At 50.2% G+C, this 15,276-nt stretch overlaps 1 protein-coding gene and 1 pseudogene across 2 annotated transcripts in view; one reads left to right on the top strand and one right to left on the bottom strand.

Moving 5' to 3' along the window:
* The first annotated feature begins 3,758 nt into the window (after positions 1–3,758).
* LOC138689408 (cytochrome P450 1B1 pseudogene) lies at positions 3,759–5,591 on the top strand (annotated as a pseudogene).
* Positions 5,592–10,253: 4,662 nt separating this feature from the next.
* Positions 10,254–15,276, bottom strand: part of RMDN3 (regulator of microtubule dynamics 3) — a 42,970-nt gene continuing 37,947 nt past the window's right edge. For both annotated transcript variants that reach the window (XM_069804395.1, XM_069804394.1), the window contains exon 12: positions 10,254–14,758. In XM_069804395.1, coding sequence (XP_069660496.1) covers positions 14,705–14,758 — 54 coding nt within the window. In that variant the 3' untranslated portion in view covers positions 10,254–14,704. The remainder of the gene's footprint in view (positions 14,759–15,276) is intronic.

Below are 15,276 nucleotides of genomic sequence, written 5' to 3' on the forward strand. Positions count from 1 at the left end.
CAAACAGGGAAAAGAAACCAGCTCTGCAGGAGAGACTGGTTCTTCCTTTTCAAATAGCTTAATTATTAATAGCTTAATTATTTATGAATAGCTTAATTAACGATCAACACCTTAATTTCCATGGCCTGATTATACATTTCTGATGTTGTAAAGACTAGACGCTTACCAAACCCCAAAGTTTTCAACCTGGATTGATTTAGCTGACATTTTAAACTGTTTTAATGCAGCCTGGGAATCCTGCTGGGAAAAGCTTTCCTGCTGCTGCCTCTCAGCCTCCCGGCACTGGAAATTCCCATCTGCTTCCTCGCCTTCCTCTGCCCACCCAAAAAAAAGAAGAATAACCCAAACCAGAGGACTAAGGAGCCAAAACCACCGCAGTTGCATCAAGCAGCCATTCCCCGTTTTCCCACGGTGTGGGATTTTTTTTTCCCTTCCCTCTTAATTTTCTTCTCTACGTGCCCAGTGATGCTCCATCCCCGCCTGGTCTGGGATGCAGGTGAAGACCCCCGAGGCGAGGACGGGACTCGAAGGGCAGATCCCAGTTCAGCCCCGGCCGCGGAGGCTGAGCCCCTGCACGTCGGCTGGAACCCCCCCCAGAGACGTGAACACCCCGACGCCGTCGCTGCCAGCATCCCGCCGCCTGCCCGGCATCTTCACCGGGATGGTACCCAGCCATGCCGCTCCCCTCCAGACCCCCCCCGGCAGCAAAAAACCTCCTCTGCCGCTCGCAGGTACCCTGGCCCAGCACCAGCCTTTGGACCATGGGACCAACTGTTCTTCCTCTCAGGATCTTTTAGGAAAATAAAGCAAAAAAAAGCAGAACTTAAAAAAACAACCCAAACTCACGGAATTGCCCTGAAAAAAAGCTGTTTGGGGAGAGATGGCATGGGCTGCAATGATCACTGCAGCAGCGGAGTTAGTCTGAAAATGATTATGGTAGCACTCTGTACAAGTTGTTTATTATTATTATTATTATCATCATCATCATCGTTGTTGTTGTTATTATTACTGTTTTATTATTGCTTTTATTATTTTTATTTTCTGTCTCTGGCCCAGCACCACAGATAGGTGTGAAAACTGCGGCTCCATTTCCCCGCTCGGCAGCGAGGGGAGCCTTCGGGGCTGCCCCGGCCCCCCTGAGCCCGGCACGGCTGCTCCCCCGCACACGCTGCTTTAGGAACCTGCTGGCTGGAGACGATGCCGAAGAGCCGGGGGGAGCAATGAACGATCCCAAGACACTAGTTTTTGGGGTGACCAGCTTGGGAAATGGCTGAGAAAATTTCCCATTTCACATTATTCATGACGAATTAATTTTCCTGCACCCAAGCAAATAGGATTCGCTACTTTGCTGTGACCGACGTACTTTTAAAGCAAAGCCTTTGCAGCACCAGGAGCCCTCGACCTTCCCCAGAGCCGCCGAGAAACCTCCCCAAAGCCAGCACACGCATGCACCAGGCAGATTGCAAAAGTTACTGACTTCAGTGTTTTAAATGGAAGGAAATGCCATCGGGAATTACAGGCTAACCTCATGCAATGTTGTATGCTGGAAAACAAAGTTTTGTCTTATAGGAACCCAAAAATTGCAGCTTAATCCAATCAAGCATCATTGTTTTGCACGCCTATAACTATGAGGAAATAAATGCTGGGTTTTCCCTGGGATGGCTTTTCCCTTGCAGTCGGTGCTGGCTTCCCCAGTCCAGCAGAAACCTTACGTGATGTGAAGTTTAATTCCTGAAAAATGAATCTTGATAACAGGCGTGACAATGGCTGTAGCGTTACAACGGGTAAAACCGCATGTGAGCTCCACGGCTGAGCCATAAATCTCGAGGCTGTAGAAAAGCTGCCGGAGGGAAGGAGGGGGCACGCTCCTCGCCTCACTCCAGCACTTGGGATGCTGCGGACCGTGCCGTCTCCCTGCCGGTGCGGCCGCTTGGGATGCTCGGCCGTACACTTCGCCCCTACACTGATGCACTTTAGCTTGCAGGTGCCTAAGATTTGATTTCGCATTGCCGCTCCCTTGGGATCCACCAGGAAAACGTCTGTTCCCCAGCACTGAGCTCTCATGCAACCTACAGAAATCCCAATTTTCACAGGAAAATGTGGCAAGTACAAAATCCCTCCTGGAACAACAAACACACCGCTGCGTAATCCTAATGCTGCAGTAACTATCTAAAGGCTCCTCTCACAAGAAGACCTAGGCTTTGCCCGCTGGCTTCGCTCGCCATGGACCGGCACACTTTTTGATTCTCCGTCCATCTCTGGACACTGCAGGGGTGTGGGGTTCGGCTCACGGCTCCTCCAGGAACACGAGCATGTGAGAATGAGTTACATCTCCATGGGCACGCTCCAGCTAAACCACATGTGATCCCTGGTGTTCGCCCATCGCAGGACCTGTGGCACGGGGATGGCGACAGCGACGGCACCCACCGGGAATCCCTGTTGGCATCAAACCTGGGAAAGCTGCTCGTCAGCCACACTCACTCGAACTGAGGTGGGGAGCAGCAAGTCTGGAGGACCACCAGGCGACCACGTAAATGCTACGGCTGTTTTACCAAACCGCATACACTCTGCTCTTTCTTTTTTTTGTTCCCACCGATACCAGCATCCCTTTTTTTTTTTTAGAAGAAATCCAGTCTTTCTTTCAGGGGCATCGCCAGCACCCAGTTTCGCTCCATCCTACAAGCCCTGAGCGGGCGCGATGCGGGGCTCTGCCAGGGACTGCGGGTCCCCACCTGCAGACAGCCCAGCCGAAGCCGGAGCAGCTTCTGGAGGTGGGAGGCGGGTGGCAGAGCCTCGGCAAGAAGGCGACGCGTCCCCAGTGTGACAGCAAGCACAGAAATCTCTGCAGCACTGTGTTTGTTCCCGATTGTCTCGGTGGGACCTTCTTCTTCAGCATCCCGGGGGACATCACTGAGCAGCACATGTGAAGGGGGATGCGTGAGAAAAATGCCACTTCTCCTAATGAAAATAACCCTCTTTATCACTTCTCAGGCATTTCTATCCAGCTGTTTGACAGTCGCATGCAGGGGTGACTGCTTCACAGGCAGGAGAAAAGGGGACCGGGAAATTTTGGGCCAGCCAGTAACACAGCAAACCTGAAACGTGCCCGCGTGTCCCCGCACCCCGTCCCGGCCGGTACCCGCAGCCTCACCTCTGACACGCAGGCCCAGGCGATGCTCAGGACGCGGAGACGTTCAGGACCAAGGGCTGGTCAGGATCAGTCAACATCCAGCGTCAGATTCACAAAAACCCGCCCGGAGCCCAAATTCCACTGAAAAGCCGCAGCGTGGGGCCAGGCTCTCAAAAACCGCAAGTGCCGAGGGGCCCTCTGCAGCACTGCGTGGGGAAAGGGAAAAGAGGGGAAAGCGCTCGGTGGGGAGACGGGACATGGAGCATCCCCTGCCCTATTATTGCCCTGGTGGGTTTGGGGAGGGTGGCAGCCCTATTATTTTTTTTTTGGGGGGGGGGGTGAATAGGGCATTATACATGTTCCCCGCTTCCCGATACATTTTGGTTGCCGATTACCTCTCCACGTTTCCACAGCGGAGCTCGCAGCCGGGCAGACACCCCCGGCACACCCCGCTTTCCCCCCCGCTTCCTCCGTTTTTCTCCCCCCCCCATCACCGCGGCTGTGCCCGGCTGCGTGCGCCCCGTCGGGGACCGCATCCCCCCTCCCCAGCACCGGGCGGGCTCTGCCCGTCCCCCTCCGGAGCTGGGGGCGGCCGGGGCCGCTCCGGGGGAGGGGAGAGGCTCGTCCTCTCCCCCCCCCCGCCCCTTCGGAGGCGGCTATAAAGCGGCTGCGAGCGGCGGCCCCCGGGCAGAGCGGCCGCGGCCATGAGCGCGGCGGGGAGCCCCGACGGGGCGGCCGCGGCGCCGACGCTCGGCGCCCTCCTCTTCCTGCTGCTGCTGCTGCTGCTGGCCGGGGCCCGCCGGCGAGCCGGCAGCCGGGGGGGCTCTTCGGGCAAGAGGAGCCCCCCGGGCCCCTTCGCGTGGCCGCTGGTGGGCAACGCGCTGCAGCTGGGCCGCCTGCCCCACTTGGCTTTCGGGCGGCTGGAGCGTCGGTACGGCGCCGTCTTCCAGCTGCGGCTGGGCCGCCGGCGGGCGGTGGTGCTCAACGGCGAGGCGGTCATCCGGCGGGCATTGGTGGGCTCGGGCGCCCGTTTCGCCGGTCGGCCGGATTTCCCGTCCTTCGAGCTGGTGTCCGGCGGGCGTAGCGTGGCTTTCGGGTCCTGCTCGCCCCGTTGGAGGGCTCGCCGGCGCCTGGCCCACGCCGCCCTGCGCGCCCGCTCGACGGCGGCCGAGGTGGAGCGGCACGTGGCGGCCGAGGCGGGGGACCTCATCCGGCTCTTCCTGCAGCGCAGCCAGGGCGGCGCCTACTTCGAACCCGCCCCGCTCTTGGTGGTGGCCAACGCCAACGTCCTCTGCGCCCTCTGCTTCGGCCGCCGCTACGGCCACGCCGACAGCGAGTTCGCGGCGCTGCTGGGCCGTAACGACCGCTTTGGGCAGACGGTGGGGGCGGGCAGCGTGGTGGACGTGCTGCCCTGGCTCCTGCGCTTCCCCAACCCCGTGCGCCGCGTCTTCCGCGACTTCCAAGCCCTCAACCGGGAGCTGCACGGCTTCGTGCGCGCCAAGGTGGCGCAGCACCGCCAGACCTTTGACCCGCGCGCCCTCCGCGACGTCAGCGACGTCATGATCGCCGCCGTCGAGCGCAGCGAGAGGCCCCCCGAGGGGCTGGGACCCGAGGACGTGGAGGGCGCCATGACCGACATCTTTGGCGCAGGACAGGACACCACGTCCACAGCGCTCTCGTGGGTCCTCCTGCTGCTGCTGAAGCACCCACGGCTCCAGCGGGACCTCCAGGCTGAGCTGGACCGGGTGGTGGGACGCTCCCGGTTGCCCACGGCCGAGGATCGGCCCCACCTGCCCCTCCTGGAGGCCTTCATCTACGAGACGCTGCGCTACACCAGCTTCGTGCCCATCACCATCCCGCACGCTACCACGGACGACGTGGAGCTTGAGGGCTTCCACATCCCCAAGGGCACCGTGGTCTTCATCAACCAGTGGTCCGTCAACCACGACTGCGGCAAGTGGCCCGACCCGCAACGCTTCGACCCCGCGCGTTTCTTGGATGTGCAGCAGCGCCTGGACCGCGACCGAGCCGGCAGCGTCATGATCTTCTCAGCCGGCCAGCGGCGCTGCATCGGCGACCAGCTCTCCAAGCTTCAGCTCTTCCTCTTCACTGCCATCCTCCTCCACCAGTGCTCCTTCCACGCCAACCCGGCGGAGAACCTCACCATGGACTGCATCCACGGGCTGGCGCTGAAGCCGCGGCCCTTCACCGTCACCGCGCGGCAGAGGCAGCCCGTGCTCATCCAGTCCTGAGCGTCTGCTGCGGGTGGGTGGTGGGTCCCATCTGTGCTGCACCCCACCTTGGTTTGGAGCTGGCAGGGCCGGGGCGGGTGGGGGGGGAACGGATCCTGCTTTGCCCGCAGGTGGATCTTGCCGCAGCGCATCCCCGTCCCTGTTTGCAGGGCGAAGCGCAGTGAGTCCCCGCAGCAATAAATGCCTTTGACACAGGACCTGGCTCCGCTCCTTTTCTCCGGGAGGGTGGTGGCTGGAAGCATCGTTCACATCTGAGCCCCCGTCCTGCACCCCCCTGAACCTTCCCACCCCCAAACAGGTCCAAACCCACCTCCCCACAGGGACCTCCCCGCAAGGACCGGACCCCCGCTTCACCCCAGGGTGCAGCAAGGAGTAATTTGCTTCACCAGAAAGCTGGAGGAGGATGGTTGCGGGGGCGGATGCGATTCCCAACATCAAGGAAAGCCATGCAGGAGCTCAGGGAGGCTGAGCGGGGCGGGGGGGTGTGGGGGTGTGGTGTGTGTGTTGTTGATGGAGCTTAAGAAGAGTTTAAGGACCAGCTGCTGGGGAGAGGGAGGATGGCCCCATCAGTTTGAAGCCATGAGCAAGTCTCCCTGCTCCAGTTTGGGTGTGAAAGGAGGTTCGGGAAGGTTTTGGCATGGGTGGGGGGGGGGGCTTTCTCACCCCCTTGCCCCCAAAAGGTAGGACAGAAACAGCCACACAAGCTAAAACCATGCTTATCTCAGTGCCACCAGCCTGTGGCCACCCTGAGGAGCTTCAGAGGATGGCACAAATCCCCTCCTAATGACAATAATTTACCAACAGGCAATTTATCTCCTTCAGAGGCTTTACCAATGGGTAAGGCTGGATTTATGTCTTTTGGAGGGGGAAGGTGGCAGAAATAATTTTCCACCTGCCTGTGCTGGTGTTTGCTCTCATCAGGAAAACTCTGGTCCTAAAAAGCACGCTGGGATTTCCCATAACAACTCAGAGTCAGTTGTTCGGGTCGCAGCTGCCTTTCTTGACTTCATTTTCATTTCACCCATTGAAACACTGCCCCAGTAATGTTTTCTGCTACGGCATACTTTAATACCCACTTGCCAGCTCTTCATGTGTTACTAATGGTGTGAAAGGAGGTTCAGGAAGGTTTGGGGGGGGGGGGGGGGAACTTTCTCATCTGGTGCAAATGCATGACATAAATCCTTACCCAGAACATGAAGAGCACAAGTAGGATTTGAAACTCCCCTGAAGTACAGCACAGAAATGAAGTCCTGGTCATGAGCATCAGGACTGGTGGGTTCCCAGTGCCACCCTGGGTATGCCACAGCTGCCTCCATGGGCCATTAAAATTGCTGAGCGTGAACAAGTCAGTGGTCAGCAACAGCTCCGTGGTACCAAGGTTCGAAAGCAAGTGCAAGTTTTCTCCTCCTCTTTAGACACGCATCTGTGAAAACATCCCTTAAGATGTCCTAAGACGGAAACCAGTAGTTATCTTGGGATCATATCCTGCCTGCTCGGAGTTTTGCCACTGATGGTCGTCTTCAGCTTTTGTGGTCCAGCTGGAGACCCTCTGTTCGACAGCAGCACATGCTGGAGATGCTGACACCACAGGCTCCCGCGCTCCTTGCCCAGTGGCCAGCCTTCCCACCCGGGACCACAGGTGGTTATTTGTTCAACCTTATTTTATGGGTAGACTAAACCAGAGAATGAACATGGGAACAGCCCCAGGGCCTCAGCCATCTCAGAGCACAGGGACACGTTCAAGGCCATCCCACACTGCAGTGCTACCGGTGGCACTGGTATGACCACGACACTCATGGTCAACAGAAGCAACAGGCCCACCATAACCCCATGGGAACCAGCACAAAGTGAAGGCAGCAGCAGCCGTTTGAGTTGAAACAAGGCGAGATTCAGATCCCTAAGGCTCTGTGTAAACCCACCTGCACGTTGAGTGTGTTTTGCTCCCCCTCCTTGGCCCCCACCCACCAAAAAAACAGGTGAGGTCACTGCTGCTCACCAAGAATACTGTCGGATGCTGATAAATATCCCTTGGTTTTTCCTGGGCTTTATATTATTCTCTACCTGCCAGCAGCTGACACAGGAACACGGTGTGCAGGCCATCCTCTGTCATTAAAACTGAACATCCCTCTACTCTTTACATTAACGAAGGCCAAGGAGGAGGCAAAGGCGCTGGGCTGGACGAGGACCCCCACTGTGACTCGCTCCGGCATTGCCCGTGGTGCCGCCTGCCCGGGGTGCAGCAAGGTTCAACGGCCCCAGGAGCATCCCGCTCCACTTCCCCAGCCGTGCTTCCCTCCCCACCTCCAGTTCCTACCGACGCATGAGGCATTTAAAGTTGGGGCTCTTCCAGCCCAGATCGTGAAGATTTAGGTGTACACGTTTGCTGTGGCACTGAAATGCTGCCGCGCAGGTCATGGCAGCGCCGTGCAAAGCATACGACCGCAGCTCTTCTTTCCCCGGCGGGGGAGGAACCCACTTCCAGCACTTACTTGAATGATTTTGCAATACTTTGACCACCTCATTTCTCATGTTTAAGGAGAGCTGCTGCCAAGAAATATGATTTTTTTTTTAACATGGAAGCAGGATGCTGGGAAACGCACTGTGTGTTTACAGTCCCCTGCGTCCAAACTCATTCCCGCTCCTCGTCCGCAACAACAGCCGTCTTTGCACGCAGGCAGGTACTGCACTGCTCCCACCCCAGCTTCTGAGCCACCGAAATGCTGGAACGTGCTCTCTATTATTAAGCAAAAGACACACAAGAGACCTGGCTGCAGAACTAAGCCTTTGACTAAGAAGAAAAGCAATCAGCCCGTTATTAATCTTGCCTTCAAAACAATTCACTGCAGGTATGTAAGCAACCCAGCACAGGGAGCCTAGACAAATCTCAGAGCCTCTTCTGCTTTTCATAAACATCTTAATTATTAAAACCTGATCCAAAAGGTCTTTAACTTCTACACCGCAGTCAAGCTGACATCAAGCCAGTCTGTAAGAAGCTGACTTTTGTTATATATATGGGACTCTACAGAGACAGGGGACAATCCTGTATTATCTTGTCTGCCTTCAGGGTCTTGAGCCCTTCTCAGATTTCTACTTTGGAGAAAGCAAAAATTAAATACATTTTATGAAAAGAACTAAATCTCTTGCTCCTGAAGTTACCGAGATCGTGTTTTCATGCCCGATACTGCCGTGGCTGCCTGTATGTGCAAAACCAGAAGCACGGCAGGTCTATAGCAAGCAGTTAATTGTTCAATCTTATTCCCCACTCTCTTCCCCCACTGCCTTTTGACCTCGATTTCCCTTCACAGTGAAAACATTTCCCTAAGGTCTGCTTTTTCTCCAATTTTACTATTTGCTTTGCATACAATACTCAAATATTAGCCTAGTCAACTTATGTAAATTTTAATTCTATCAGTGTTTTCTGCTGAAAAAAACCCAACAGTTTATTTACCATATTCAGGAGACTTTGCAGTGCACTTATGCTAAATAACTCTGAATAAAACAGCGACTGCTCCTTCACATCACCTGGCGGTTACTCATCTAGCAGCAAGAATTGCTTTAAAAACAAGACAGCAAGGCCATTGCTTGCAACCCTCCCGCTTCAGGTTGTCTCTCAAACCAAGCAGTCTGTGCAGGTCAGATTTTGCCAGGGAATTTCCAAGGAATTACAAGTGTCATTGAACCAAAAAAATCTGGGTTTAGCAGAAATAAGCCAGGGTGGGAGTCAGAATGACTGTCCCATTCCTAGGAGAAAGGGATGTTGACATTCCTGTTCCGAGTCAGAAGTTTCCCAGCACATGGGAGAGGTGGTCACAGCTCTGGTATGCTCTTTTTATTGGAAACCAACTACATAATGGAATTTGTCTGCTTTCAAAGCCCTCTTTCTGACCAGGCTACCCTGTCCCAAGCCAGAGGATCAATGCTGACGTCCCCTCACAGATGTCCAAGTTGCTCAAAACCACTTTCCCAACTGCGCTCTAAGCCACCACTCCCTCAATCACTGAGTTATCACTCAAGTATTGCAAAACATCCCTTTTAAAAGTCATTCGGAAACTTCCGATGATCAAAGAGTCAAGAGATTTACACTAAACAACAGGGTACCTACACGTCCATCCCTGACGCGGTATCCTCAGTGTGTCACACCTCTGGCTAAGCCAAAGACCTGCCTGTGCCACAGGTCCCATCCTGCACAAACCCCTTTTCTGCTTCTGGAGTCCTCTTCTCTCCAAAGCAGCAGACCTTGGCAGGATGCCCCTCGTAATGGCTCCGGCTCCTTTTCTTCGGCAAACCAAAACTCTCTGTAAGGTGACCCTGCCCCTCGTAATGGCTCCGGCTCCTTTTCTTCGGCAAACCAAAACTCTCTGTAAGGTGACCCAGTGCACTAGAGGATGCTACAATCTCACCTTGAGGAGGAAATAAAGGAGCGAGATCACAGAGACGTTGCACACCGAAGACAGCCCTAATTCTGCACCAGGGAAAGACAAAGCTGTCTAAGCGATCCTTGGTGGTGTTCAGGCCACCTTCTGAGAGAAGACTTCTTCCACGCTCGCGGTTGCAGGCGACTCCCATGTCCCTTGTCCGAGGATGGGGAACCTAAACCTTGTTTCCCACTTTCCTTATTCCTTTGTACAACTACTGCATTAGAACTCCCGAACTAAGTGGATTTTGAAGAGCACTGAAGCACAGTCGGTGTTATCACTCATTCTCTCTGCAAAGTAATTTGAAGTAAAATGAGCTAAAAATCAGGTGGTCTAACCCACTCAGAGCCAGCACTAAACACAGCCTGCAAGCCCCTTGTTTATGGTTTTTGTCCCGGGGAAGATAAAGATGGTCTTCAGGATTGTGAAGGTTGGACGCAGAATACTCACACCGGGTCACAACTGATTATCCGCCTTTATTTAAAAACAACTTCACTTGGAGTACATCATGTGCCACAAAATGTGGCTGGATTACTTTGGTGCATTTTAAAAATGTAAGCAGTAGTCCTTGTATTGACATACAAAATCTGCTACAGGTGTAACCCACATCATTATGTATACAAACAGTGATCTATGAACAATAACGTTGTAGGTTACTTTCCCATAATTTCCTGCTGCATTTGGCACAGCCACCATGCGTACCAGTACAACGATGTTACGCAGACGACCTCCACCCGGCTGTCGGGTTTCTTCACCTATGTATGTATTGGCATAAAAAGCAAGAGAGTAACACAGGTAACTTTAAGCAGGATCCTCTTCTCCTTATTTATAAATACTTTATTTCAAACAGAACAGCACAGTGAGGATAAATTAGCTAAATAGCTTCAGTTATTCTTTAGTATCATAATTTAACCACAGGTAGGTATGTTTTAAAATTAAGACAACAGGAGCTCCAGGAAATTATTCTCTCTCACCCTGGGATAAGTCCAGGAAAACTTATCTGGATGGGAGCAGGATAGAGTGCCTCTCTACCAAAATCATACCAGGCAAATTAATTTCTTCTGGTCCTGGAATGTATACAGTGCAGGCATCTTCAAGAAATTCACATTGTACTCTGGGATTAGTCTGCAAAGCATGTGCAAATTTTAAAAAGTCTCAATTTCCATGTTGTCTGAAAGCTACTGAAGCACATCCTCCCCTTGCAAACAGGAGGAACGGCTTCCCCTCCCCAGCGTGCGGCATAGCAAGAGCCTAACAGGAGGCTAAATCAAAAAATAAACCCCAAGTGTTGTTGATTGGGAAGTGTTTTAGTTACACAGCCTTGCCTTATCTCCACATCAACCTGCAAGCTATGCTATTAGAATTAAATTATGTTAATTAGTCACATTCTTCTTCTTCACAACAAGCCAGGAAAAGGGAAAACCAAAACGAAAAAGGTTCTTTTGATCGTTATGTCATAACTTCCTGGAGATCAGACTGAAAACAGCAAAATACAGCTTTTATCTGTACTTGAAAGGATCTGCGAGTTCTGTCATTGCCTTTCATCATCGTCTTAGAGACGCATTAATTAGGTTCCAGCAGATACAGCAGACGAGAAAAAATAACACGCTAGACACAAACCTCCGCCCCAGCTCTCCCGGCAGGAGCTGTGCCGCCAGAGGAAATCCTTCCTGTATGAAAACCAGAATAACAGACCTCTCGACTTCAGATCCCCCAAGAAAGGGACAAGACCACACACACAAAGGATATGGGGGAGCGAAACACCAGACCCTGCTCTTTTAAGCCAAAACTGATTAAAAAAAAAAACCCAAACAAACCAAAACATAAAATGTGAAGCAGGCAATCAAACACACATAAAGCTTAAAGCGTTCACCGAAGGTCTGAAATAGAATAAATGAGAGCTGAAAGGTTGCATCCATGTGAAATCATCTGAGAATGAATGCCAAGTGAGAAGAATTGCCATAATTTAATTACCACCTTTTCCTCCAGGAAAGCAGGTTATTTTTACTCAAAGACAGCAGAGGTTCTGGTCACAGCCCAGTATGGCCCACACGACTGCACCAAATGCCTTCTCCCCCCCCCCCCCAAAGAAAACACCTTCAGTTTCTATTGGTAAGAAAAACAAGATTTTTGGTATCAGTTTCCGAACAGGCGGTTTGGCCTGTAACCCAAACCTGTGTTTTTACAACACTCTTTCATGAGGACTTTTAACAGCGGCTGCTTATCCGGAGAGGTGCTGCCAACCAATACAGCCCCTTGGCAATTAACAAATTAACAAAATGCTTTCCTCATGTATCCCCCTCCTAACATACATACTCAGACCTAACCCAGCACAGAATCCCAAACAGCAGATGAAAGGAACAGCAAATTGGCATTTTTTTTTTTCCTCAAGCCTACAACCCCTTGTTGTTTTGAAACAGACACCCCACAAAAATCAAAGGAGAATTTAAATCTGTGGAAACACAGAGTGAAAGTTATCTCCAGAAAATACATAATCCAAAGGCTCCTCTGAACAGTTTATGTTTTGACAAGTTAAACAACAGGTGAAGGCTTGAAGAACTCTGCAAGTAAGCAAAGCTACGGACTCTTTGTAGTGTAAATATTTCCTTTTCGCACTCTTCCTATTACATACGCTGAAACCATTTACTTTTGGAAGGCAGCAACGTTTGAGCAACACACAGAACAGCAAACATTACTGATTAATATCACTCTGGGATTTGCTGGCAAGGAAAGGCAATGCAAGTACAGCTAACTATACGACTGTTTTGAGAGCTATTACCATTTCTCTCCAGAAAAAACCCCCTGCAAATCCTCCATGAAGGAATCAAGTTGCTGATCATCACCTCTCGGATATCACTGTTGAGGATTTCCCAGCTCGGCTTAAGCAACCAAAAAGAAAACAGCTGAAAAACTTGTGCAATTATTTAAAGATTGGATGTCTAGAAGAAGAAAATGGTCATCCACTGGGAAATACTCAAAACAAGACAGATTCACACTAAGTAAAAAAGGCAGCTTCATCATTCCACTGAAGAACTGCAAGAAAAGCATACATTAAATATAAAAATGTCCCACAATTACAGATCAAGTGCCCTCTCATTGCAAGGAGAGCTCTGCGCAAAAACACAGGGATCAACTGTACCCTGTCAGGATGCAGTTCTTCATTCATAAGTATCAATTGTTAGCATTTTAAGCAAATAAACTTGCTTGGATCTCATGAGATGAGTTCAGCACCAAAATTTTAGAGAGTTTAATTGGGGGGGGAGGGGAGGCTAAAAAGTGCCAAATCTATAAAATGGGACGTTTTTAAGCTCGAGTTTGCTACGCATTTCCCCTTCAGTGTTATTTTCACAAAGTAAAAACCCCATCAGTTTAACACACCATGTGCAAGGGACTAAAAAGGTGATTAAGAAATGTTTTACTCTTGCACTTTTTTACTTTACACTTCATAAACACTATATAAAGTGGCAAGACAGAACAAACATTAAAAAATAAGCGTCCGGTTAGCTGCCAGTTGAAATTTGAAGGGATATCAAGAAAGCCTTGCTAAATATTTGGGGAAATTTTTGAATGTAGCTTTTGCTTCACCGTTTGTGTCCGTGTACAGCACAGTTTACTTTTCCTGTTTGGTACCCAGCAGCTGTCAGAGGAAATGTCAGTTGTCAGCTTCACCTTCTCGGTGTCACCTCATGAGTCAAGAAGAACTGGTAGAAGAACATCACAGGGAAACATCGCCTTTGCCACAGAATATACCTGTTCCTGTAACCAGTGTTTCACTGATAAATAACTACTTTTCAAACTAAGTTATTACATCTAAACCATAGCAGTGTAGTTTAGAAGGACGTAAGAAGTTTTCAATCTCGCATGAGTGAAGGAGGAAGTCTTAAAATCTTATTACTCGCTTCTCTGACAAAAGCAGTGCACCTCTTAAAAATAAAGTTTGTATTGTGAAGGAAATCTGTTGGTCCCCTGGTAATAACCCACCATAGTGAGCGGTGCTGGTTTCCCCCCAGTGGAAAACCAGTAAAGGTAGTTTAGGCATAGCTGGGAAGGACCAACAAGAGTATGTTTTGGCCACCACCATCCATTTTTTCACAGGAAGGAAGAAAGGGCTGACAACTCGCTCATTTTAAGTCATTGTTGTCATCTTTTTTTTGTAATTACCTTTTCTTAGGTCACAGTGTCAGCGCCCATTTGAATCACCAGGCTGAGGGCAGGGAGAACATCCCGCTGCCTCCAGTGCGTCACGCTGGTAAAAATCAGCGGCACACTGACTGCCGAGCACAGTGGCTTGGAATTTTACCTCACCTAAACATCTATGAAAGGCATGCAATCAGTTATTATTTCAACTGATTCAATTAATACTTATTAATAAGGAAAAGAGAAAACAGTTAATTGGAAAAAAATTTTGGCTGAAGACTTCCTCAGGAATCAGTTGAGAGCTCACCAGCAAGCAGGCCTGAAGTTCAGGTTGTTAGATAGGTAGAGTCTGTGACATAAAATAGGTATGTGTACATATAAATATGTATATATTTGTGTCCATATTTTTATATCACAAAGTATGTATCTCACATATATCTATGATATATACATAATCACAAATATTTTTATATCACAAATTCTACCTATACACCCCCGCCCCCTGTTTTTAGGAATTTTACGTTTTTTAGGAATTTTAAAATCAAACAGATGCAGTGCTGCAAGAAGGAAAATAATACAAAATTTTATCCGATTAAATCCCACCAAGCATTTTTCCTGGACATGCTGATGAGACTGCTGCGTGTTTTTTCCTGTAAACTCTTGTGGCTTATCCATGAAGTGCAATCAATCAAAGTGGTCAGGATCATGAAATCCCTTTAACTGGAATTTTACTGTCTGTGCAGTATCAAGTGGAATAAGCCTTTACATATTTATTCTTCCCAGACTGACCGCATCTCTTCAAGTTCTCTCTCGCTTTCTGCATCCTGGAAATGCAGTAAGAGAACAGATAAATATACAGACTAATTGAAACAATTAAAAAAGAGAATTTCCCTTTTCTTCTCCAACCCCATACCAGGTTTTAAGTATACACCCTTACATTTTTCCTCCTAATGCTTTTCTTTTCCTCCCCTGTACCTCCCTCTCCACGCTAGTGACTTTGAAGTCTATTTAAGTTTTCTAAGTATCAAAGAGAGTTTCTCTTATGTTTCCTTTTGAGAGATGAGAACTGACAACCAAACCAGCAGAATTCAAAACTCTGCTCCCTCATTGACTTTCATCGTCTGGATAAATGCCTTTGTTTTTACTTCTCAACATGATGGAAGTTATTTGATTGATGATGAGAACTAATATTTGCAAAGACTTAACAAAGCCACTTAAGCATTGGCTTCCTTCCTCAACTCCCACTTTTAATTTCAGAGCGGGAGAGAGAATTAACTGTTCATGACTCTTCTGCCTGTAGTGCTCTCCTCATCTTTCCTGAAAATCTCAATGCTTCTCTGAT

This window comes from Haliaeetus albicilla, chromosome 16 (genome assembly GCF_947461875.1).
Source record: "Haliaeetus albicilla chromosome 16, bHalAlb1.1, whole genome shotgun sequence".
NCBI lineage: Eukaryota > Metazoa > Chordata > Aves > Accipitriformes > Accipitridae > Haliaeetus > Haliaeetus albicilla.